This window comes from Hyperoodon ampullatus (genome assembly GCF_949752795.1).
Source record: "Hyperoodon ampullatus genome assembly, chromosome: 19".
Classification (NCBI taxonomy): domain Eukaryota; kingdom Metazoa; phylum Chordata; class Mammalia; order Artiodactyla; family Ziphiidae; genus Hyperoodon; species Hyperoodon ampullatus.
This window is the reverse complement of record NC_136932.1, coordinates 33,839,060-33,862,306: the sequence shown is the minus strand read 5'-3', so window position 1 is coordinate 33,862,306 and position 23,247 is coordinate 33,839,060. Positions and strand designations below refer to the sequence as shown.

The 23,247-nt window shown below is 44.5% G+C and overlaps 1 protein-coding gene across 2 annotated transcripts in view; it reads left to right on the top strand.

Moving 5' to 3' along the window:
• COX10 (cytochrome c oxidase assembly factor heme A:farnesyltransferase COX10) overlaps nt 1-23,247 on the top strand; it is a gene marked incomplete at its 5' end in the record, with an annotated part of 109,509 nt that overhangs the window by 67,640 nt on the left and 18,622 nt on the right. For both annotated transcript variants that reach the window (XM_079724568.1, XM_079724569.1), the window contains one exon: nt 6,499-6,569. In XM_079724568.1, coding sequence (XP_079580694.1) covers nt 6,499-6,569 — 71 coding nt within the window. The remainder of the gene's footprint in view (nt 1-6,498; nt 6,570-23,247) is intronic.

Below are 23,247 nucleotides of genomic sequence, written 5' to 3'. Positions count from 1 at the left end.
GTCCAGATTTTATATTTGTATCATTTAGGTAAAAATTTTTATTACGTTTTTTTTCCCCTAAGTAGAACATACATGGTCTTTATAGACAATTGTAAAATACAAAAATAATACTCACCCCACATCTCTCTACCCAGATCTTGTAAATATTTTGCTGTGTTTTCCTTCCATCTCTTTTCAGAAAGCAGTGTTACAAATTTGAGTTCCCTCTGGCAGGAGAAAGGGTGACCTATAACACCATTTCTGAAGCTCGTCAAAACCAGTGCAACTTTCTGAGTTTTCTTTTACTTACAGGATGTGGTACTTCAGGCCTCTGATAAGTGCTGGGTGACCTTTTAGGGCAAAGCCTCAAAATACAGCTTAATGAGCGATGGCCTGAGTAGCATGTTTGGAGGAGAACATTACCCCAGCACCACGTGAGCGCACACACACCTTATTTCAGATACCTCGTGGGGAAAAATCAATGGGAACAGCCAGTCTCACTTAATTTGTTTATTCTTGGTATGGCGATGGAACACTGGTAACAACCAAAGAGCCACGGCTGACCGCCTATCTTAACTGATTTGTAAGCTGAAAGTAATGGTATGTGGAACCCTGCTGGATAAGGTGCCTCTCCCGTTGCTTTATTTATTTATTTTTGTTAACATCCCTTTTAACTTGGTCTGAGACCGATTGAGACATTATCTTGGACCTGGGAGGCTGTGAGCCATACTGGAATGACAAACACTTGTTGACAGCTTTGAGAAGATGGATGGAAAAACAAACTCCGACAGGGTTCACACGTTTGTTTTTCCTTTGAGGCTTTAGAAGAAAGTTGCCCCTATTATTTAGCGTAGGGGAAGAAAAAGTTGCACCTCGTTATCAAAGTCAATATTTTCTGAGCCTGACTTGCAGACATCTCTAGAACACATCTACTTTTTGCATAGCATGTAATTAATCAAAATAGGAATAGGAAGTTCATCACTTGGGCCAAGTTATATTTCGACCTGCTTTTGGTGTCTGTCATTTTAGCTCACAAAATTCAGTAGTGTTGTAAGTATGTTGTTATCTGTTAGAAGGGTTAATAAGTATATTTTATATCTGAGCAGCATCTCTCTGGAGTAATAATAATCATCTACTAATATAAAAGCATGGTATAATAGAAAAGCACAAATCTGATATTAGGAATCTAGTAAATATTTACCCATTGGTGTAATAGTGACCTGTATCTTAATGTGATTACAAGGAGGAAAAAGTAATCCATTTACTACTCTATTAAATAGATAGAACTATTGATCCCCAAACTGATTATGAGACAAAGATTAATATAAATTATTTACTATGTTTGTAATGATTAATGCCTTTCAGATACTTAAACTAGGAGTAATGTAGGCAAGTTATTTTATAGGTATGACGTGAGATGAAATGATTTGGGGCCGTTAGCTTTACAGTGAGTTAGAAATAATTTCACTGCATCCGTCTGCCTAACATCTTCCCATTTTTTTCTGGTAATAGAATTGTCCTTTCCTATCGAGAAAACAACACTTACGATTTGAGGGCGATGCAGTGTCACTGTGTCTCTCCACCTGCACCCTCCCCGTGGTCACAGGCTAGTCGCATCATCACCTAGCTGTGAGGATTCATGGCCATGGTGGGTCTGGACTTTTCTTTTGGAGGTATCAGGAAATAAACTTTCTGCTAGGGTCACCAGGAGGATGAGAGTCTAGGGCTGCCCGTGTGCCATTTTGCCTGCTTCCTGGAAGGCGCCTGCATGCAGGAGTACTTGGGGCAGATGCAAGAAACGGAAAGAGCCAGAATCATGACAGCACATTTGGCACTGGACCCAGTAATTCCTAAAAGCAGGCACAGCCCTGTAGTAAGAAATTAAGCCCCATTTTTTCTTTGAGCTGTTTGGGTTGTGTTTCTGCCATTTGCAGCCCCAAGAGCCTGACTCATATAACAGCTCATAGGATAGCTGGGGAACAAGAACCTAGGAGGAGTGTCGACCGGTGGAGGCTGGTGGGGTGGGAAACCGGGATTAAAGGGGAAATTTTAAATGAAAAGAATTCCAGAAGAACGACGGATTTTTATGAGGGAAAGAGACTGAGAAAAACTTCTTTTGGAAATGAACATAGACAGAAAATAAGTTGTTTGCTGAAGGAAAAAGCAAGTATTATTCACTCCTGGGCAATGCACTGCTCTGATGTTTGAAGTTCTTACAGCCTTTCCTGTATTGGGACGTTGGAACTAAGAGGGTGGGACCCATATGGTGTTGGCTTCAACTGGAAAGGGCGGAGGTGGAGCCTTGGAGGTAACTTGACCCAAAGAATCAGTGTTGGGCCTCTCCTCCACTTCCCTTTGTCCTGTTCCATGGCCACAGGCAACCCAAGAGAAGGGAGGACATACCTTCCTGGGCTTTTGGTTTGTAAAATCCCAAGGAAAGACTCTGTTTGAATCAGATACCCACTCAGTAAACCAGTCACTGTGTCCAGGTGTGGGGTAAATTACTGGGTGACATGGCCATTTGAGACCTAATGACTAGAGCCTTCTAAAGGAAGGGCCCGAGAGGACAGGCCTGGGTTGAGCGGCTGTCCAAGTGTGCTCACCAAAGCGTATCACTGGGGGTGTTATTCAAAGCAGCGAGGGTATATGAAAAGGCGGGCCGAACAGTGTGTTCTAAGGGTTGGTAAGACAACATTTGTATTTTATTTTCAACACAAGTTGTAGGAGTTTTACTTCTCCGCTTCGGACGTAGTTGGAGCCAACTGAAATGATAATAACATTATGAAAAAATTGCAAAGCACAGGGGAAAAATGTGAGTAGATTATCAAACCAGCTATATGTTCTAAAGTGTTTAAATTTCTCATCTGTATCACTGCCGCTTTACATTTTGGGAATGTGGTTTCAATAGCTAAACCAAAGCAGTGAACCTCACTGAAAGGCATTATAGGAAACGCATGAAAAACAGCGTAAAGCAGCATAACGCGCTCGGAGGAATTGTCTAGCCCTCGCTGGAATGAACCAGAAGTCTTGGTCAGCGTGGTATTTCTACCCAGATGTCGCTTGTCCTGATAAATTCGAGCGTTCGTGGGAGTCAGAAGCTACTGCCAAGTTTTGGCACCCTGCAGTTCAGTTGCTGTGTTCTAGACCTCAGTTCCCATCTTTGGATGGCTGACTTGCCAGAAACAGAGAAAATGTAACATCTTTTTTCATCCAGATGAAACCATTCATTAGAATTCCTGAACTAAATGTGTGTGTGTGTGTGTGTGTGCACGCGCACAGACTTGAGAACTGCCAAGATAGTTATTTATACAAGAGTTTCTGTGTTATATTGGATAACACCTCATCAGCATTTAAATAACATGATTTGTAATTGGAATCCTCATTTGTCCTGTGAAATTAAATTAATAGGTCATGAATCAAAGATTATTTCAAATACTTATGGAATGTGTTTGAATATTGGGGAAGGGGGGAATGTGACAGACGGAACATTTTAATTATGTGTAACTTGAACACATTCAAAGAATTTTTTAACACTTATAAATTGTAAATCGTTTCAACATGTAATGCAGTCTACAAATATACTTATTTGCAGTGATGGTTTATTTAATAAATTATTTATTGAGTGCCTATTTGCATAGTTCTCTTTAACATTAAGGATGGGAAATTCACGTATCTCAGGAAGCCTGTCACTGAGATCATAAGATGGACATACTGGACAGTTAACTACTTTTAAACAGCGGCCCTGTTGAAAGTATTAGAGAAGAGGCCTGTATCAGTTAAGGTTTGATCAGGATGTCGGAACCGCTTGAGAGGTATAAGGGATTAGGCCTGGTGGGACCATGGATGTGATGCAGCCCTGTAAGCCTCTTGCCCCTGTGCCTGGTGCCAGGCCTGAGGAAAGCAGAGGAGAGCAGGAGTGACCTGGAATCCGCAAGGAGGAGCAGAAGTGCATGAGAACAAACTGGACCACGTGTCTGTTTCCTGCCGCTTCCAAGCCTGCACCTTTGATGATGCAGATTGACCTGCAGGAGAGCATGCACTTGACCATGGAACAGCACACAGACTTGGCCCAGGATCACGAGACGTGGACGAGCTCGGGGGGCAGCTGCGGGCCCCGGGCCAGCAAGGCGAGCCAACGGATCCCAGCAACCATGTGTGAGCCACAGTAGAGCCTGACCTCACACCAGTTTTGCAAGTGTAAACGTGGCCGCTCCTGCATTCCCACCTTCCATATCTCATGCGTGCTTCCGTGGCTGCCCCTAAGCTACAGCTGTGGGGAGAGGGCGTTCCGGGCAGCCTGGTTCCCGGTGAGCTGAGTCAACACGGCACAGACCCATCACAGCTCGCCGTTGTCAGCCTGGCGCTCGGATACATCCTTCAGTCGTACTTCCAGATAAGGTGATAGCAAAAAGTTGTGTGTACACTGAACATGATGAAATTCTCCTTCTTACAACCAACAGTTCACTGATGCACTCCCTGAAAGAGGAGGCAAAGTCCCTTTATTCCTCTCTGGGGGAATGTTCACTTCTCTTCCAGCTGATCCTGTGTAACTTCTATACTGAGGCATGAGAGTAAATACTATTAGCATATATTCAGTGGTAGGAGAATGGGAGACAAATAAAAAATGTGGTTTATATATACAAACATTTATAGTAAAACAAGGAGAAAATACTCAGAACTATTACATTCCTTGTTTCTGCAACTGGTCGCAGGGTAGTAGCTGGTGTTCTTTTACCTTCTTCTGCTGGCCAGTCCGCGTGCCCTTTGTCCTTGGACGGCTGTAGTTCCTTGCCCCAAGATATGACGCAAAGCTTAGTTCTTGGAGGCTCTGGGACTGGACCTCTTATACTCTGGTGGCAGGAAGGTAACGTGGCAATCCACTTCGTGGAACAGTTTCCTGAGTAGTTTCAACATGCATCTCCTCGATGACTCACACTAGTGTGTTTACCTATGAGAAATAAAAGCATGTGTTCATGTAGCGACTTACACACAGATGTTCATCGCAGCTTTTTCATAATAGGCAAAACCCGGAAACAACCCAAATATGCAACAAGTGAATGGATGTACAGATTGTGGTATTACCATGTCATGGAATATTAACAGTGAAAAGGAATGACCTATTGATACACTCAGTGATAGGATGAATCTCAAAATAATTACGCCACGTGAAAAAAAATCCAGACAAAGAGAGGGCATATTATTTGATTCCATTTACGTAAAAGTCTAGAAAATGCAAATAGTCTATAGGGGCACAGAGTGGTTCCATGTCTGCCTAAGGATGAGGTGTGGACAGGAGGGTGGGGGAGAGGGACTGCAAGGGGGCATGACCGAGCTTTTGGGAAGATGGATGCGTGCGGTGTCTTCATGTGGTGATAGCTTCAGGGGTGTGTACAGATGTCAAAACTTAACCAAATCATATATTTTAAATACATGTAGTTTATTGTATATCAAGTGGACCTCAGTAAAGTTAAAAAAAAAAGATTGAACCAAAAAACGGACAGTTTGTATTTTCATTTACCAACTAGAGTGACACTGCTATCATGTGAAATCAGAAACAGACTTATCACCTTTTAAATTCTGTAATTCTTGACAAGTGATTGTTGTATTTGCAGCATTTCGATTTCACCTCAGGTGCAGCCACATTTCCAGGTGGTTCAGGCAGGTGCCATGGGGATTGAAAGGAGGTGGGGATCACATCAGGTCAGAGGTTCAGGCTTCAGTTAAACCGGACCTCAGTGTTGAAGGAAGGGTCGGGTTTGTGAGGGGCTGGGAGTCTTGTGGGCGGGTGCAGGCGTGGGGGAGAAGCGGCAGCTCTCGGCCTGCGTGGCAGCAGTGTCGTCACACACTGCCCGACGTCGGTAGGCAAGAGCAACTGTTCTCATTTGCTGCTGAGGAAACTAAGGCTCCAGACACTAAATATTTCCTGCAGCCTCAGACCTAGAAGCCACCTAAGTCTCCATCCCCACGGGCACTTTGCTGTGTTCATAAGACAGTGACAGGTGTGACACCCTGGTCTCAGGTGTACAGGAGAGCTGTCCCAGGCAGAGGGGCATGTGGCCCTAGTCTCGGTGTAACCTCATCACTTGTGTGTGTATGGTTTCATCTGGCACCTTATTCCCTTCAGACCTGGCTTTGGCTCTAGTAGCCCATTTCCCGTGGTCACCTGGTTCTTGGTTGATTCACAGGCTTTGGGATGTGTGAAAAGTTCTGAAATCATGGACAACACTAATGCTCTAAACCTGAAACATTGGCTTTGAGGAATGCAACTGTGTGTTTAACACGTGGTTTTCAAAGCAGGTAAAAGTAGAACTGTGCATGTTCCTGACAATTAGTGCATATATTTTTTAAAATGTGTTCCTCCCAGAGAATTTTTCTCTAAGGAGTACCAAGAGTATGAGTTTGTAGTATCAAAATTAAAATGAAATTTACTGTGGAAAAAAAACTGCAGAATTAAAGCAGAAGAGAATAATTGTTTCACACTGTATTTAATGTTTTGTTTTGTTTTCAATCTTTTTGCAGTTTTTTGAGGTCCCATTTGATTCAAACATGAATAGGACAAAGAACAGACCTCTGGTTCGTGGACAGATCAGGTAAAATCATGAATGTCCGTCTCCTCCATGTTACAGAACATTCATTTGCTTGTCCATCCTGAATCATTTCCCAGTATTCTGCCTTGAGTTGTAAAGTGAAAAGAACACCCCACCCCCAAAGGGACATACGGGGAGGGAGATATGTAGTGCTCTCCAACTCTAACCAAAATGCAGGGCTCAGAGCTCAGAAAGGAGCTGAGATGGGCAGTTTTGCTGTGGGAATAACTGACGCGATAGTTTTCCTTATTAGACTCGGTTTTGAGACGTGGGCTTGTTTTGCTCGTAGTGGCTAAAGGTAAAAACATTCCATTAACACAGGTGATTTCAGACAGGTCCATATAGGGTCTCAGCAGAAAGCTATGTCTGAATCCTTTTCAGATGAACTGAGAGCACTGTTAGACCCCAGGTAAAGCACTGCGTCCTTTCCTCTCCACCAAATTCAACTAAGTAGAGCTAAAAGGCATATAAATATTTTAATACCACTAATGGTTAATAATTAAACATTTTACTTCCTGGAGACCTCGAAACCGGCATTTTAAAATATTTTTTAAAGTCTAATAGCCAGTACAGGCTGAGAAGAATAGAAAGAGCCAGTGGTTCATACTGCATGACTGTTCTAAGTCAGAGAAACCTCTGTCCACCTGTCCCGGCGGAGCCCTCATGGAGCTTCCGATTTATTGGTGTAACACTTGTGGATCAAATAATCATACATATCAAGCAAAACAATAAAGGAGACAAATTCAGATGCAGTCAGATGTCTGTGTAAAAATAATTTTTAGTATTTGCTGCTTTCAGCCATTCAGTTCTTAAATGAGTCTAAATATTGAAAAGGGCAGTAGATCCAGATGAAAATACCTAAGAACAGAAAGCTCATATCTGACTTTCCCTTTTTGAGATCTGATGCAGCTCTCTGCTGTCTTTATGTTTAGAAAGTGTCAGGAGCACTTTGATTTGAGTAAAGTCGCCTTAGAGGGCACACGTCAGCCCTGTAACCCATCTCAAAAGCTAAACGATGCTCCTGCCACTGCTGAAGTCACAGGTGCGTTCCTACTTGTTTGGAATTTCTGTCCAGGCTTTTTTCCTCAGTGAAATCGTACTCCTTTAGGACCAAGGGAAATGGGATAAGCCCAGCAAACAGCCATTAGGCATGGAATGGTCATCCGATAAAGGCCGTCATTCTTCTAGTAGCTCGTCTTACTTCGCCCAGTGTGCTCATTTCCTCACGCCCAGGAAAGCACAGTCTCTCAGTACATCCAGGAGGGAGGAGCATCACGGCCTTGGTGGCTGGTGTTGGCAGTGCCCTTCCGTTAAAGGAAGAGGCTGCAGTACGATTATTAGTCTTGATAGACTTGTAACTTATCTTTTGTTTGCAAGATGACCGAGGCAGAATCTCATTTATGATAATAAACCGTAACTGCTCTTCTAGAGGGCAAATTATAGGCCTGAAAAAGCTAGACTCAGACTTATTTTTCTAGCTAGGATGTATTTTATTAAATAGGTACAAGGAGCTATTATGAGTCTGGGGCAAAATCTTGCATTGAGAATCATAGTTTTAAAACTGAAGACTTAATATCTTGCCACTTAGTGTTTACTATAATTCAGTAAATTATTTTCTTCTACACAGATATTTTATAAATGAGTGGCCATAGGGGTATAGTAGAAAGTCTTGTAGACGACCATTAACATTTCTCTCTCGGCTTTGGTGGCTCTCCCATTCATAACGGCTATTGGGCCTTAAGTCCAAAGCGTAGCCAGTTTACTCTGAAATTCTCTTGGTGTTTACTGTCCCATTTGATTTGGGCCAGTATGAACCTGTACAACCTCGTAGACTTAGTCCACAATTTGTCAGGTAAAGTGTGATCCCTGTCATTGTTGATGGGCAGCGGTGAAGTGAGTCTGGGGAAGAAATTCTTAAAGGTCTTTCGCTGATGACAGCCTTTGTCCATAGCTTGGTTGTATCCATTTGACAGACATACCGCAGACATTTATTTTCATTATCTTTTTCAAGTGATTGTAGTTTTTTTTGAAAATTTTTGTTTAAGTGAACTAAATTCTATTCTAAGGAGTTAAAGTAATATAGCAATCCTAAAGGAAAGAAGCACATGCCTGGACTGGTCGTTCTGAGAGTTCTCGAGGACCTGGGGGAGTTCCCTGAAGGAGCGCTTTGCTTGTGTGGACCGTCGGTGCAGTTTGCATGTGCCTGGCTGCCTTCTCTGCACTCCTAGGTGGCTTCCCTTCTAGAAAAACACGACAGGGAGGGTTCAGAGCTGGCAGAGAAAATAGTGCCTTCTTGCTTACTTATTTTATTCTTTATTCCAGAAAGGATTAGAGGCTTCATAAGACTATTAGTAAAGTAGAGAAATATGTAAAGAAAGTCAGGGTTACAGAAAATAGAATGGGGATAAATGGTGAGATCACAAGAAAAGCTTATCAAATTCACATAGTTAATAAGGTTGAACTGTAAATGTCATTCTACATTTCCTGGTGAAACCGCACTTACATCGTAATGAAAAGCATTATACGCGTTATTTATATTTAATTCTCACTATAGCACCGTGAGGTAGATGCTTTTAAATTCCTCCCAGTACTCACGTGAGAAAACTGGGGATCCAAGTACAATGAATAAACTTGGCCTCGTCCACTTGACTCCACACCCTGAGATCCTAACAGCTGCACAGAACTCTCTGTAAAAGTCTCTCTGCCCATGAGAAGAAAACACCACTCCAGGGAGACCAAACTTCAGCCTCTTAGTTCTTAAAAAGTAAGAAAGAAGGGGCACTTGGATGATATTAGAGGAGCGGCCTCAGTGACTCCTGTAGAGGTGGCAAATCATGGATTTCGAAGGCGTCGCTGGGTACAAACCAGAGACAGGACACCGAGCACCAGCTCCCAGTAGGACCCACGGCGAGTGCGTGCGTGGCCTCAACACGAGTGGGGAGGGGAATGGACTCACTGGCCCCTTCAGCCTGACCCAGGGTTAAACCGACATGGTGAAAAGAAAGAGGAGAGCAGCTGCCTGTGTGAGCACGTCCCAGGTGAGGACCATGACCAGAGATGCTCGGGGACAGCACTCTGCCACGAGTGTGACCGTCATGTGGGCTGAAGTCGAGGGCCCCTTCCTCCCAGCTTACCCAGGACGGGCCTGCTTTATACCCGTTGTCCCAGCAGAATTGTGGGAGGTGTCCCCTCTCCCTGTCAACAGTGTCCAGTTTGAGTGGTGACCAAATGCCACCTACATGAAGGGAGTGACGGCGACAATTGTGATGTTCACAGAATTCCCTTACTTTTAAGGCTGTTTTGTACAAATTCCAATTGTTTATTTTGCCTCGAAGAGAAGAAAGAGCATAAATGGAAAGTACGCTGTACCTAAATCAGTTGCGGGTCGACATTGTCACACCGACCCCTTTAAATAGCTTTGTATTCAATGACTCTCAATATCTTTATGTCTTTTAAATTGGAAAAGATAAATAAGGTCAGCTGACTTGTTTGGACATTCCTAGCCAGACTGTCATGGCTCTGGTCATCGCTGTGCAGGGGGGGGACTTGGGCTTAGAGCTCCCTTTCATTCTCAGACAAAGAACATACCCGAGAACTCACCTTGCTGGTGAGGAAACCCACTGAGGAGGTTGAATCTGCAGACTCAAAGGCAAGTAGTGAAGGTAGACGTCAGAGGAGCTGACGTTCTTCTCAAGAAGGTCATATAATCCCATACTATTAGGAAATCATGAAAACATCTGTGTGAAACTTTTGAAAATTGTAAAGCACTATAGAATTTAAAGACTCATTCAGTTTTTCAGAAAAAAGGCAGATTTGGTATAATCCAGTTTTAACTTGATGATCGGAAAAAGTGAATTAGCAATCTTTAAAAACTGTATGTAATAGAAAACATCTCAGTCTTCAGATCTTCTTCGTGTGGTCATTGCAGTCTAGGAAAAACGTTATCTCACTCACTGAGCCTGGGCAGGTCAGTGAATGGCTCTTCTTCCCACACCACCACTTCCTCATGTGCAGGGTGAGATCGTACCTCCTACCTTGTTCATCTCGTAGCGTTGTTGGGGGGACAATGTAAGATCGATAAAACCATGTAAACTGAAGTGCATTGTTGGGGAGCGGGTTTGACACTCCAGAGGAACGTAGAGTTGTTTGCAGAACTTTCATCTTTTTCCACATCTGCTTTGAAATACAAATATTTTCATACTTATCAGGCAATAACATAAAAAAAAATTCAGATTTCTTTCAAGGGATGGGGGAAAGGAAGCAAAACACTTGGCAGATAAGGGAACTCAGAAAATGAAAGAGCATGTTTCCATTTTCATGGTTAAGTTGGTCCAGCCAGTGGCAGGTTAGTGAATGCTTCGTTCATCCTGTCATTATCAGGACGCGTTTATGGAGGATGTCGTCCCTTAGGGGATGTGCTGGTTGCTAGAGTGACGAAGAGGCAAATGACATGGGCTCCATTCTCAGAATCCCGTTGGAGAGAGGGGCACACAAGCATGAGGACCCTAAGTGCCGTCCAAGATACAGCTCACTCAACAAATGTAATATTTGAATACACCTGCCAACCAGACAGGCCCCACTCCAGACACTGGAGGGGTAGTGGTAGAACCTGTGCTGGGGGGTGCCCAGGGGAGGTGGGAGCACAGAGAACCTGACCCAGACCGAGGAGGTCAGGGCGACCATCAGGGAGTGGGGTCTTGGAGCTGAGGACCGAAGGGTGAATAGGCATGGGGCCCTGTCGCTGGTCCTCTTCCCATCTCACTCCCCTGAGGTGCTGCCTCCACACTGCTGTGCCCACAGGCCAGACTCCTCTGCCGAGCCTGGACCCTTTGAAATTCTCTTCTGTATGCCCTGAGGCATCTCACATTCCATAAGCTCATCATTTTCTCTCCCAAGTCTGTCTTTTTCCTTCTATGCTTGTTAATTTACATTCTAAAGTCAGGCACCTGGAACTCATTCTAGACTTTCTCTTTCTCTTATCCCCTTCATCTGACTATTCAACACATTGTGTCTTTTCCGCCACCTGGATCGCCCTGGCGTCTGCCCTTTGACCAGCCTCCGTTTTGTGCGGGTGATTACAGCAGTGTCCCAGCCGCCTTCTCTGCCTTCTCGCTCACCCCCTCCATCCATCTTCCACTCAGCTGGCAGATAAGCATCACACTGGTGTCTGGCTTAAAACTTTTGGGGGTCTTCCAAACATATTTGGGGAAAAAATGTGTTTTAAATTCTTTACTGTGTCATACAAGGCCTTTCAGAGTCTGATCCTTTCTAGTCCTTCCAGCCTCATCCCTCTGTTCTCCTTTTTATTCACGCTTTTATGTTGTATTGTCACTAAGTGGAATTGCTGCGTTTTCCACCAAAGTGCCCTGCTTTCTCTGACCCCTGCCAGCTGTGCTAGCCTTGCCCTTCCATGCCCGGGTAGGTCTTCAGCCAAGCGGGGCTGCCCCCAGATGGATCTCTCTGTCCACACTCCAGTAACGGGGTGCTGGGGTTTGGTCTTGGTGCCTTTCTTGTTCTTTGTGCTTGTGTCTGCCCCTGCACCACTCAGCACACTACACACCTGTCCTTGGGCGTCTTCCACTACCATGTTGTGAGCTCTTCCAAGACAAAGACTGAGTCTTCCATCTGTTTATATCCAGTGCATAGGATTATTTATATAACACGAATATCCTGAGGGCCTTATATGCACCAGGCATGATTTTTAATGCTGTGACACAGCAGACAACAGAACAGACAAAAACCCCGAACGTCATGGAGCATTCTTGCTCGCCATCACATGTGGCAGTGGCAGATCTCTTGGTGCTGAATGAGGAGTGGGTAGGTGGGTGGATGGACAGACAGACATTAGAGAAGTGGAAATGACCTCCAGGCGAGGGAAGTACAGACACCGAGGAGTGAATGACATGTGACATCAGGTGACGAGAAGGACGGGAGTGGAGAATTAATGAGAGAAAGTGAGGCCAAAGGTTAGAGGGAGCTTGCAGACCTTGGAGGACAACTTGACTTTGGTGGGTGGAGAAGCAAGCCAGGACCTGCCAGGCAGGGTGGGCATGGCCAGCAGAGGAGCAGAGTGGAGTGCAAATACGTGTTTCAGGATGAAAACATATGTCCTGGCTGGGCTTAGTGTGAAGGGCTCCTGGAGGAGAACAGCAAGGAAGGAAAGCTGGGGAGGAGGGCGAGGCAAATGTGCCTGCCGGCTGAGCTGTGAGGGCCTCCCGGAGGAAGTGGAGCGCTGTCCACTAGTTCTGGAGCTCCTGACTTGCTGGTCCGCAAGGCAGGAAGAAGCAGAGGTCATCCCTGTTGGGAAGGAAGAAATGAAGCAGACAGATACGATTGTTTACCTGGAAAGTTCAAAGGAATTGACAAAAAAGCTGCTAGAACTAGTAAGTGAATTTAGCAAGTGCAGGAGATACAAGGTCAATAGACAAAAACCAACTCTAGGAGTTGCACTTCTGGGGTGACAGCTTGAGCTGCCCTGCAGACCCATCCCCAGTGAGACCAGGCCAGGCAAAGAAGTCTGAGATCTTAACACCCCTTCCCTGAGCTGTAACCCGTCTGCTCTCGACCTCTCACTTTTCTTAAATTCTGCAGCCCTCTGTGCCAGTACCACAGATTCATTATAAGGTAGAGAAGCAAAGCTGGCATTAGGACACAACCCCCAGAGAAGGTGTGGCCTCACAGCCTCACGACCACAGCAGAAATCCATGCCTATTCAGTCGACGTTAAGACAGAAGGGCATACGCCCTACAGGGAAGCAGAACTCTGTAGAATTCTCCACCTTCCCTCTGCCGAGCGTCGTCTCAAAGGCAGATGCTCTGAGCACCCGGCCACCTAAATATAGACTTTTCTTTTCTTCTCTCTTTTAATTTAACTCAGCGCTTCTCAAACTTCAGTGGACTTAGTCATTATTTTCCGGATTTGTACATATATAAGCTTGCATGTACTTTATGGTTGACTCCGGCGGGTCATGAAGGATGATTTTGAGTAGAATATATTTCCACCTTAGGGCTGACCGACATAGGCTGAATGAACTGCAGCTCAGTTGTGTCTCAAGAAAGGGAAACACACCCAGTCCTCCCAAGGTGTCACTCGCCAGGCTTCATGCTGTTGCCTTTCTTTTTGCTGAGTGCTGTTTGTCTCTGTCGCTTCAGATATTGGAGAAGGTGACACTGAATACATATTTAATAAACAAGGCAGGACTTCCCTGGTGGTGCAGTGTAAGAATCCGCCTGCCAACGCAGGGGACACGGGTTCGAGCCTTGGTCCAGGAAGATCCCACATGCCGCGGAGCAACTAAGCCCGTGCGCCACAACTACTGAGCCTGCGCTCTAGAGCCCGCGAGCCACAACTACTGAGCCCACGTGCCACAACCACTGAAGCCCGGGTGCTTAGAGCCCGTGCTCCGCAGCAAGAGAAGCCACTGCAATGAGAAGCCCATGCACCGCAACGAAGAGTAGCCCCCGCTCGCCGCAACTAAAGAAAGTCCGCACGCAGCAACAAAGACCCAACGCAGCCAAAAATAAATATTAAAAAAATGAATTAAAAAAATAAAATAAACAAGGCATAGTAAGATAATTGGCTATTTTTGAAATAGTCAATTACAGTAAAAACATACCTCTTACATCTTAGGCCATAGAAATTTTCTCTAATTTTTTTGAGGATCAAAGGAAAAAATCTTTACAGCTAAAATGCCATTTGATAACCATAAAAATCTATGAAATTCCATTATTTACTTCATTTTCCCAAGGAGGATACAGAGGACAGCACTTTTAATTATCTGTTGGTTACCTACATAAAATACCAATTCTGTGTGTCTGAAATTTTTACAGTTGAAAAAAAGAAGTGTCAACCATTTGGGACTGCTTCTTATGTCTTTCTCACTAGTGGAAAGAAAAGGCATTTTTATATTTAGATGCCATGTTTGAATTCATCTTAACTCTTTCAGGGACCCAGTTATGAGTTACTCCGGTGGTCTCGTCTTGCGGGCACTGCGACTCATAGTAATTGCAGGTGGTTGCTAGAGACATCCTTTGCAGCTTCTGTTTCCTGTGGGAACACTTGACCCCATGGCTTTCTGCTTTCTACTCCAGCTCCGGGGCCTTTATGGTGGAATTATTTATCAGAGTCTTTAATGGCTCTGGGGCCACTTGGTGAACTTGAGTACGTTGTCCCCACGTCACTTAGGTGCATCCATTTTTTTTTTTTTTTTTTTTGCGGTACGCGGGCCTCTCACTGTTGTGGCCTCTCCCCTTGCGGAGCACAGTCTCCGGACGCGCAGGCTCAGCGGCCATGGCTCACGGGCCCAGCCGCTCCGCGGCATGTGGGATCTTCCCAGACCGGGGCACGAACCCGTGTCCCCTGCATCGGCAGGCGGACTCTCAACCACTGCGCCACCAGGGAAGCCCTAGGTGCATCCCTTACACACACCGCTGGTCGCGGAGTCTCGGTGCATTTGGTAAAGAGCTCAGCGTCTGCATCTGAGGACGTCTGGAGAGGGGCTGCAGGGGTCAGATGGCGCTGTCTTACCTCCAGGACTGGCTCCTCCCTGCAGACTTGACCTCTTTTAACTGGGGGCCACACCCCTGCATCTGTGCCCCTGAGGCTGTCGGCACCGCCGCAGCACCGCCCAGGGGACCACGGCTCTGGGAGCCTGGATGACTCGGGGTTGAGCGAGGCAAAAATCAAGAAGGAATTTGAGACCTCTGGGCCCCCCGTTTTTCTGCTGTTTTGTATTCTCACGAGTAACTTCCTTCCTGCCGCTTACATGTCACACGCGTATCCAGTGTCCTTGAATGCCCTCCGTGTGATGAAGCTCTGTATTTACTTGCAACATTGGTCCTAATTGGATAAAATGGATTTCGTAGTTTTCGGGTGGCCTAGGGGAGGGTAGATGATGAGTGGGTTCAAAGTGAATGTCCTCAGTAGTTCCTCCTGAGACAGCCCTCGTTTCTTCCGAGGAGGATGAGACCAGGTGCTTTTCCACAGGTTTTCGCTGTCAGCATGTAACACTTATTTTTGGCGGCTGGGTTCCCGTTTCTGCCTTCTGGTCCCCAAGCTCCAGCCCTAGAGGACAGCTTGCAGAGCACAGGTGCCCGGCTTAGAGGCTCCCTGGGCCTCCCAGGCCCTCTGCCCCGTCGGGTCCTTTCCTTCTGACTTAATATTTGGACAAGTGGTCCTTCTGTCATAGAGAAGAGTGTTAAATCAGCCCCTCCATCTGGTTTTTCTTCTTCTCTTTTTACAGCCAGACTTCCGGAAAGCATGGCACCCCTCCCCGCTCCCACCCCAGTGTCGAGGCTGCTGCTCTCTGCACTTCCACCTCATTCGTCTCTGCCTGTTGGGTCTTCAGGTCCCAATTCCACTTAAACTGACTCATCATAGACATGGAACCCTCAGCCTTGGCCCCCAGGTCTTCCGGCCGAGTCCTCTGTCCCAGTTCCCAGGCCCAGTGTGAGAAGACTTGCTGGCCCGAGTTCTGGTCCAGTGCCCTGGGCCAAGGGCAAGGCTTGTGGGGGCAGTTAAGCGGGGCGGGGGCGGGGATACAGGACACAGAGAGCACCCAAGGCCACTCCTCCGGCGCTGCTTTCCAACAGCTTGAGCCACCCTCGGCCTGATTCTAATCTACTTGGTCACCTTCTAACTGGGGCCCACCTCCGCCAACCCCAGAGCACCCGCTTGACGTCAGATCCCTTCTGTGACCTGTAGTCAGAGCCTCCGGAAGACCTTCTGAGGTTAGACGTTCACCGTTTGCCTCGATGCACAGACCTGTGTGTCCTCTCACTGTCCTCCTGTATCTGGCTGCTCTTCTGTAGGAGGGTTTCCTGGTTCTGTCAGAGTTGGAGCTTTCTGTCTTCTGTTCACGCTCCTGTTTGTTTTCAAAGAGGACAGAGGCATACATCTTTCTCTGAGTTGAAGTCCTTCAGATTTAAATTTCTAATATAGCTTATATATATTTTTTAAGTAATAGCCTTTTTTCCTGGTCTACCCTAATTAAAATTAATCTTTTTTAAGAATGTCAAGGACAAATGTATCTTCTCTATATTTTAGAGTTACATAATCTCCTTGTTTAATTCATCAAATTTTATTGATTACCTAGAAGGGAACCAGCACTGTCAGTTTTATTGCTATCATGCTCAAAAGGCTTATAATCTGGGTGGAAAAATTAGCCAAATGCATAAAATGCTTAGCAGACAAGACGGGGCAGCCTATAAACATGTGTTGACGGAAATAAATGAATTGGTACAAACAAGAAGGTCTCCGGGAGGTCAGAAAGGGAAGATTCGGATAAGGACCAGCTGTGCAGTGAAAGCTTCCTGAAGAAGTCAGGCGTGGGCTGGGCCTTCTTTGTTATTTTGATTCCGTCTCCTTTGAATTATCCATTTTCCAGCTCGGTCATGTTGACAGGGAAAGACTACATGTCAGCGTTAGTTTTCCCAACTTAATGGCTCCGATGAGAGTGATCCATAACTTGTAAGCTTGAGGTGTGGGCTGTGAGCCGGAGACAGAGCGATAAGAGCAGAGTGGAAGGCTATTCAGAGAGGATAAATCAAAGCACTTGGAGTTGGGGGCAGCCCATACCTGGTTTTGAAATGAATGATGAAGATGGAGTTTTCGGAGTGAAATGAATGGATTGTTTAGTTGGCATTATTAACTTAAAGAGCAGGGTTTAGCTGAAGTATTATAGGGATTTACAGGAGACATTTTTCACATTTACTGAAGGTTTTACCAGTAAGCAGTTAAGCAAATGTAAACATCTTGCGGGCTGCAGGGGACCTGGGAGTGTTATTCATTCCCCCCCATCACGCTGGTCTAGTAGACACGTAGCCGGCCCGGGTGAAGCTCTGCAGAGCTTCTGGGTGGTTACGATTAGTCTCTCGTTGTGTATGTAATGGGAATGTAATAAGAACATAAACATTTTATAAGTGTAGAAATTTCTTTTTTTTAGCGTTAACCAATCATTTGGAGTGGCAGGAAGAACAGATTTGGTCTCAACTTAATAACAGTGGTGCTAACGGACAGAACTTCATCCTTAAAATAAAATCATTCAACGTATGAAACATACTAGGAAGAACCAGCAACAGGCCTGTGTGCACGTCATTGTGACAAGTCATCACAGTGGCTCTATGAGAGGAACACGGAAGTTTTCTGAAAGTTAACATGCTTTTCTCTCATTGTCGTAAGAAAAAAGAAAGAAAGCATTTATGAAAGCATCGTGAGTTGTGAGCATTTGTTGACAGCAGTCCTGGGGATGGGGGAATCCTTCAGCCCCCAGGCCCCTTTTTATAACCAGACAATACTTAGATATTCTAAGAAACATGAATATACAGAGTAACTATCGTATCGTAGCGACATAGCCAATACCTTGCAGTCACGTGGGAAATAAGTCATAGGAGCAAACACCTTTCACTAATAACCTGGAGTCATTTGGTCTAATGTCCTATCACTTTATTTCCTCCCTTTTCAAATAAGATGATGATGTGAAAAGATTCGACACCATCAAATGCTACTCCCATTGACTGCTGTTACGGGAGCAGTAGTCTTAAGATCGTGTTCTCTCTTTTGCCTGGTTTGTAAAGGTTTGTTTCCGCCAACATTTTGGGCCCCAGCCTTAGGTACAGGGCATGTGAAGATGAATGGTACAGAGTCGCACTGAAAAAGTGTACGTCGGGGATGGGTAGACAAGGCAGCAGAGGAGGTCAGCGTGAGACCAAGAAGTGCTGTGACAGCAGAGGGCACGTGGACCACCCATGGGGGGCCGACAGGGAGGAGAGAGGGGTGAGGGAAGATGTTCTTGGAGGACGTGTTTTGATGTCAAGGCTGAACTTGGAGGATGAGTAAGAAACGGCCACACCAAAGATAAGAGAAGTGTCGTCGGGGGCAGGGTGTGGGGTCGTCCTCGGGCAGAGGAGCCGCATGCACTCGACAGCAGAGACCTTCCACCTAGACCACAGACTGCAAAACAGCAGCCACCAGACCAGATCCCGAGGAGGCACTTTTTTGTTTGGTACACTGCTTTTCTGCAGTTGCCAGCGTTTAAAAATAGAAAATTTGAACATAAAACCACAGATTTCTAGGCTTCTTTGGCTCGCTCCCACGTGGAATCTGCCAGCGCAACCTGACTAGCGGTTCCCACAGTCCTCACGCCTCCTGTTTTTTTCCTAAGTCCGCCCACTTTACGCTTCACATTGCCAGCCTGGTCCCTACACATGTCCATGTTTGCAAACACTGTCCTGGACCAAAGGCCCGGGTCCCAGGCGGTGCAGGAGATGCAGTCTCCCACATCTGCACCCTCATATCCAAGTAGCTGCACGTGCATGCAGCTCCCAGGAGTCTCCAGAGCTGTAGGGATGGATAGTTTTATTTCCTAGCTTCATTTTTTATAAATTGTGTTTTATTAAAGCTTTTCAAAGACTCCTAACAATTCATTGACCCTAAGTTTATGTAGGCGAACAAAGCTGCTTTTTTTTTTTATAGATTCCTATAAATTAAAAAGGGAGGGGGTCAGAGAATTAAACCATCTGGCTCAACCAGGAAAAAGGAAAAGTATGTGTCTCCCACCTAGGCAGGCCTAGGTGTTCCTCCCTGGGGCCTAGGGGTAATGGAGGAATTCCGTAGGTGGTTCTGCCCTCAAGGATGTGAGAAAACATTGAGATTGGACCACTACACTAGAAACTTGGTTTTCATGGAGGAGATCAAACAATAGGAATCTTCTCCTTGAAAATTCCAGAGTCTTCGTACAAATAACGTATTCTTAATTTGAGCTGAATCGATGTAGCGTCATTCAAGAGGTAACTATTCACTTCCTCCCTGAGTTAGAAGGCTGAATCTGAGAGGTAAACAGCGGGCCAGTGTTCCTTTGATTTTTTTTTTTTTTCCCTAACCTATCTTTCTAGATTAATAAGATTCTTCAGTCAGTTTTCAAAAACTCATTCAGCTCAGACCTGCTTTGTTTTCCTCCTTAAAGTTTTACTTAATGTAGTACCACAGTCCCTATATTTTGAATATAATCATGCCGGAAATACATACTTATTCTTGCATTTCTCTTAAACATGTCGTAAAATTTAATTTTTTCTTGAAGCAGGTTACCATCATTTTATATATAACTGATAGTCTTTCAAAAATTGCTGTAACTAATTTCCTTTTAAAGTATGTTTTGTGTCCTCATTGTCTTCACATATTCCTTAAATTCTAAATTTACATCAGTCCCCTGCTGCCTTCCAGTATCTATAACTTGAGACTTGTTCAGAAATAAAAAATTCCTAAATAAGGTTCTGGGAAGATATTTTCAAAACAGTTATTTGTGAACACTTTTCCCAAAAACTCAGGTCAAAGCTCAAATGTGGGATTTATGTAGGAAATTAAAGTTAAATTGGCTTGCTTTGATTAAGGTTTTGAGTTTTCTTTTGTTTTTGAAGAAAGGGAATTTTGTTTTACAATTTAAAAATCATTTATTCTGGAAAAATGACCAAGAAATATGAGATTCATTTTTGTCTAAACCAATTACCTGCAGAGCTGCTTAAAATATAAAGCCTTCTTGATTTAATATAACATTTCATAGACCTCTCTGACACATTACTTAAACAGAAAGGCCACATTTCTCCAGTAAATTATTTAAAAGTCAGGTAATTTAAATTACATTTAAGTGTAATAAGTAGGTATCATATTAAAGCTTGTATTTTTTCATTTGTTCCTAATTTCTATAGATTCCACTTTGATAGAGCTACTAAGGATTGGTCTTTAGTAAACAAAGAAATACTAGATTTTATGGGAGGAATAAATAATTCATAGAAATGTGTTGACACATTCCCCTCCCACTCGTATCTCTTAGTTTCTTTTCCATGGTAGCCTTGGCCAGGAAAGGCACAAGTAGAAAGACCTCACGCTGATGCTCAGTAGAAAGATCTCTCAATTTAAAATGTAATTCAGTTTTGGATGTGAGTTTGGAAATAAATCACCATTCCACCCTCAGCATGAACTGTGAACCTATTTGCATGAGTGAGTGAAGGGATACAAAAGAATTTTTTTTAGCTCAAGAAAATTGCTAGATCTTTTTCTGCCACCATTCCCTGCCCCCATCAAGTAGTGCTGTTTTCCTTATTCACACATTTTTTTTTCTGTTTTATTGACAATGAGGAATGTTTTGCAGCATCGTCACACCCCATTCCCCTGCTTTTCTGATCTTTCCTTTATAAATTCACTCCAGCAACATCCACTCACAGAGATATTAACTCCTCGGTTCTTAATAAAAGCCATCACAGCTACTGTGGTAGACGTGTAAGCGCACATTTAAAAAAAAAATGTTTGGGGGCTTCCCTGGTGGTGCAGTGGTTAAGAATCTGCCTGCCAATGCAGGGGACACGGGTTCGAGCCCTGGTCCGGGAAGATCCCACATGCCACGGAGCAACTAAGCCCGTGCGCCACAACTCCTGAAGCCCACGCACCTAGAGCCTGTGCTCCGCGACAAGAGAAGCCACCACAATGAGAAGCCCGCTCGCCGCAACTAGAGAAAGCCCGCACACAGCAACGAAGACGCAACGCAGCCAAAAATAAATAAATTTATTTTAAAAATGTTTTGCAGGTGATCAACCTAGTTTCTCCTGGTTCTGGTTTATTTTTTTGTAATTTGCTGTAATAAAATTAAATTCTTAATTTAAAGTTATAATTGGAGATAGAAATATTCTGCCATTTTTAATTGTTATTATTAGAAACATGCTTCACAGCCATCATACATTTATAATTTATGATTAAGAACTGACATTCTTGAGTATATATACATGAGTTTTCATATTCTAGTATATATCCGTTACGTCTTTATAATTTTGAAAAAATAAATCAGGGGAAACAATTTATTGCAAGTTTATCAGCCCCTACCTCCAGCTCTATTTAAATAAGCCCTCTATTTAATAACTCTGTCTCGTATCACCTGTTCTTTTTCGTGCAGCTGATGTTGCAACTTGAGAGTTCATAGTACTTGTGTTTGTTTAACGTCTGTCTTCCTTTCTAGACTAAACTCTGCTCTCTGTCTTGTTCACGGCTGCTGTACCCACACCTAGTGTAGCGGCTGGCTGTGTAGGCAGTGAGAGATTTGAATGAATAATGAATGAACACCTTGAGTGAGCACTCTTAAGTGCTTTATTTACATTATTGCATTTAATTCATAAGCAATTCTATGGCATAAGTGTCTCCCATTTCACAGATGAAGGAACTGAGGCCAGCAGGTTAAGTAATTTGCTCCAGGTCACATAGCTCCATGGGGTAAAACCCCTGCCTTCCCCATGGTCCTGTTACCGAGCCTTATGTGTAAGCCAGTTTGACTCTGGTTGCAATCTTGCCATCAAAAGAGTCCTAATACAACCCTTACTTTACAGTTGAGGAAACTAAGGACCAGAGAGGTTAAATAATTCACCCACTTTTATATAGATAGTTAACATCAGAGTTCTCATGAGAGAACTCAGAACTACCTGATTCCTGTACAGCATGCTTAGTTATGCCATATACAGAAACCAGAATGATAATATGAATAAAGGGTATCAAAGCATTTTCAGAAACATTTTTGTTGTGGAAACGTTCCATGGGACACAATGGTAGAGCACACTGAACCCCAGGACACCCATCACCCAGAATCAACAGTTATCAAGACTTTGCCACCCTTGCTTCATCCCGCCCTTTCAGTGGCCAAAACACGTTAAGCCACATGACTAGCTTAGATTCAAGGTCTTTGGAACAGAGGGGTCGAGGGATACCGCTGAGTTCCTGCGTTCGCTGATGGCAGATCTAGTTCACAGCGCTGAGTGCTTTCCACTGCAGTGACGTTTATGTAAAGACAAGTGAAAGTGGGTGACTTACCAGGCCAGCACAGTCAGCACTGGAAGCAGAACAAGGGTGCAGGGTTCTGTCGGCTCAGCCTGCGTCAGCTTGGCCAGACGCAGGCCAGGTAGGACCAGCGTCACGTTGGTGATAGTGTCGCGGTGGGTCTCCAGATCACCTGGGTTCCTAACAAGTTCCCAGGTGATGCTGCTGTGACTGGTCCAAAGGCCACGCTCACGACAGAACCACAGGTGCAAGGGGTCTGCCAGCAGGTCCCAGCGAGACCTTCTCCCTTGGGTCACCCCAGCCCAGGGAAACCCAAGGAAGCCTCCTGTTCGCCTTCTTTCTGGTCTTACCTCTAGAAATCAGGCCTCCGAGTACCACTTGAAGTGTGGATGAACTGCTAAGGAATTTAAGTGAGGAAAAAAAGATGTCAACAAAAATTTTAAATAAAGAATAAATAAAGGGAGAAATAATGGGGGGCGGGGGGGTGTCTCTCCCCAGGTTTGGGATACTTTCCAAAACCCATGAACAGGGAGACTAGGTGGGTTTTTTGATCAAGGGCTGAGCAGTATGATTAGTAGGAAGAGTACACTGAGTAATTGACCTAAAACAACAAGAAATCAGTCTTTGACAATATTGCCTTTCAGGTCTTTGAGATTTAATTCTGAGCACATTTTATGAGACTAAGGCAGGAAATCATAGGTGTATAACCGAGATGAGAAAGGAGTGCACTTTCCTAATCTTTTTCTGTATCAAAAATAGATCTCTTTATTAAAACAGCTAAACTTAAGCAACTTTAATATCGCTATGATATTTAAGGATTTCACGGTAAATCCAACTTGAAAAAATAACCCAGATACCACTTGATGTATTT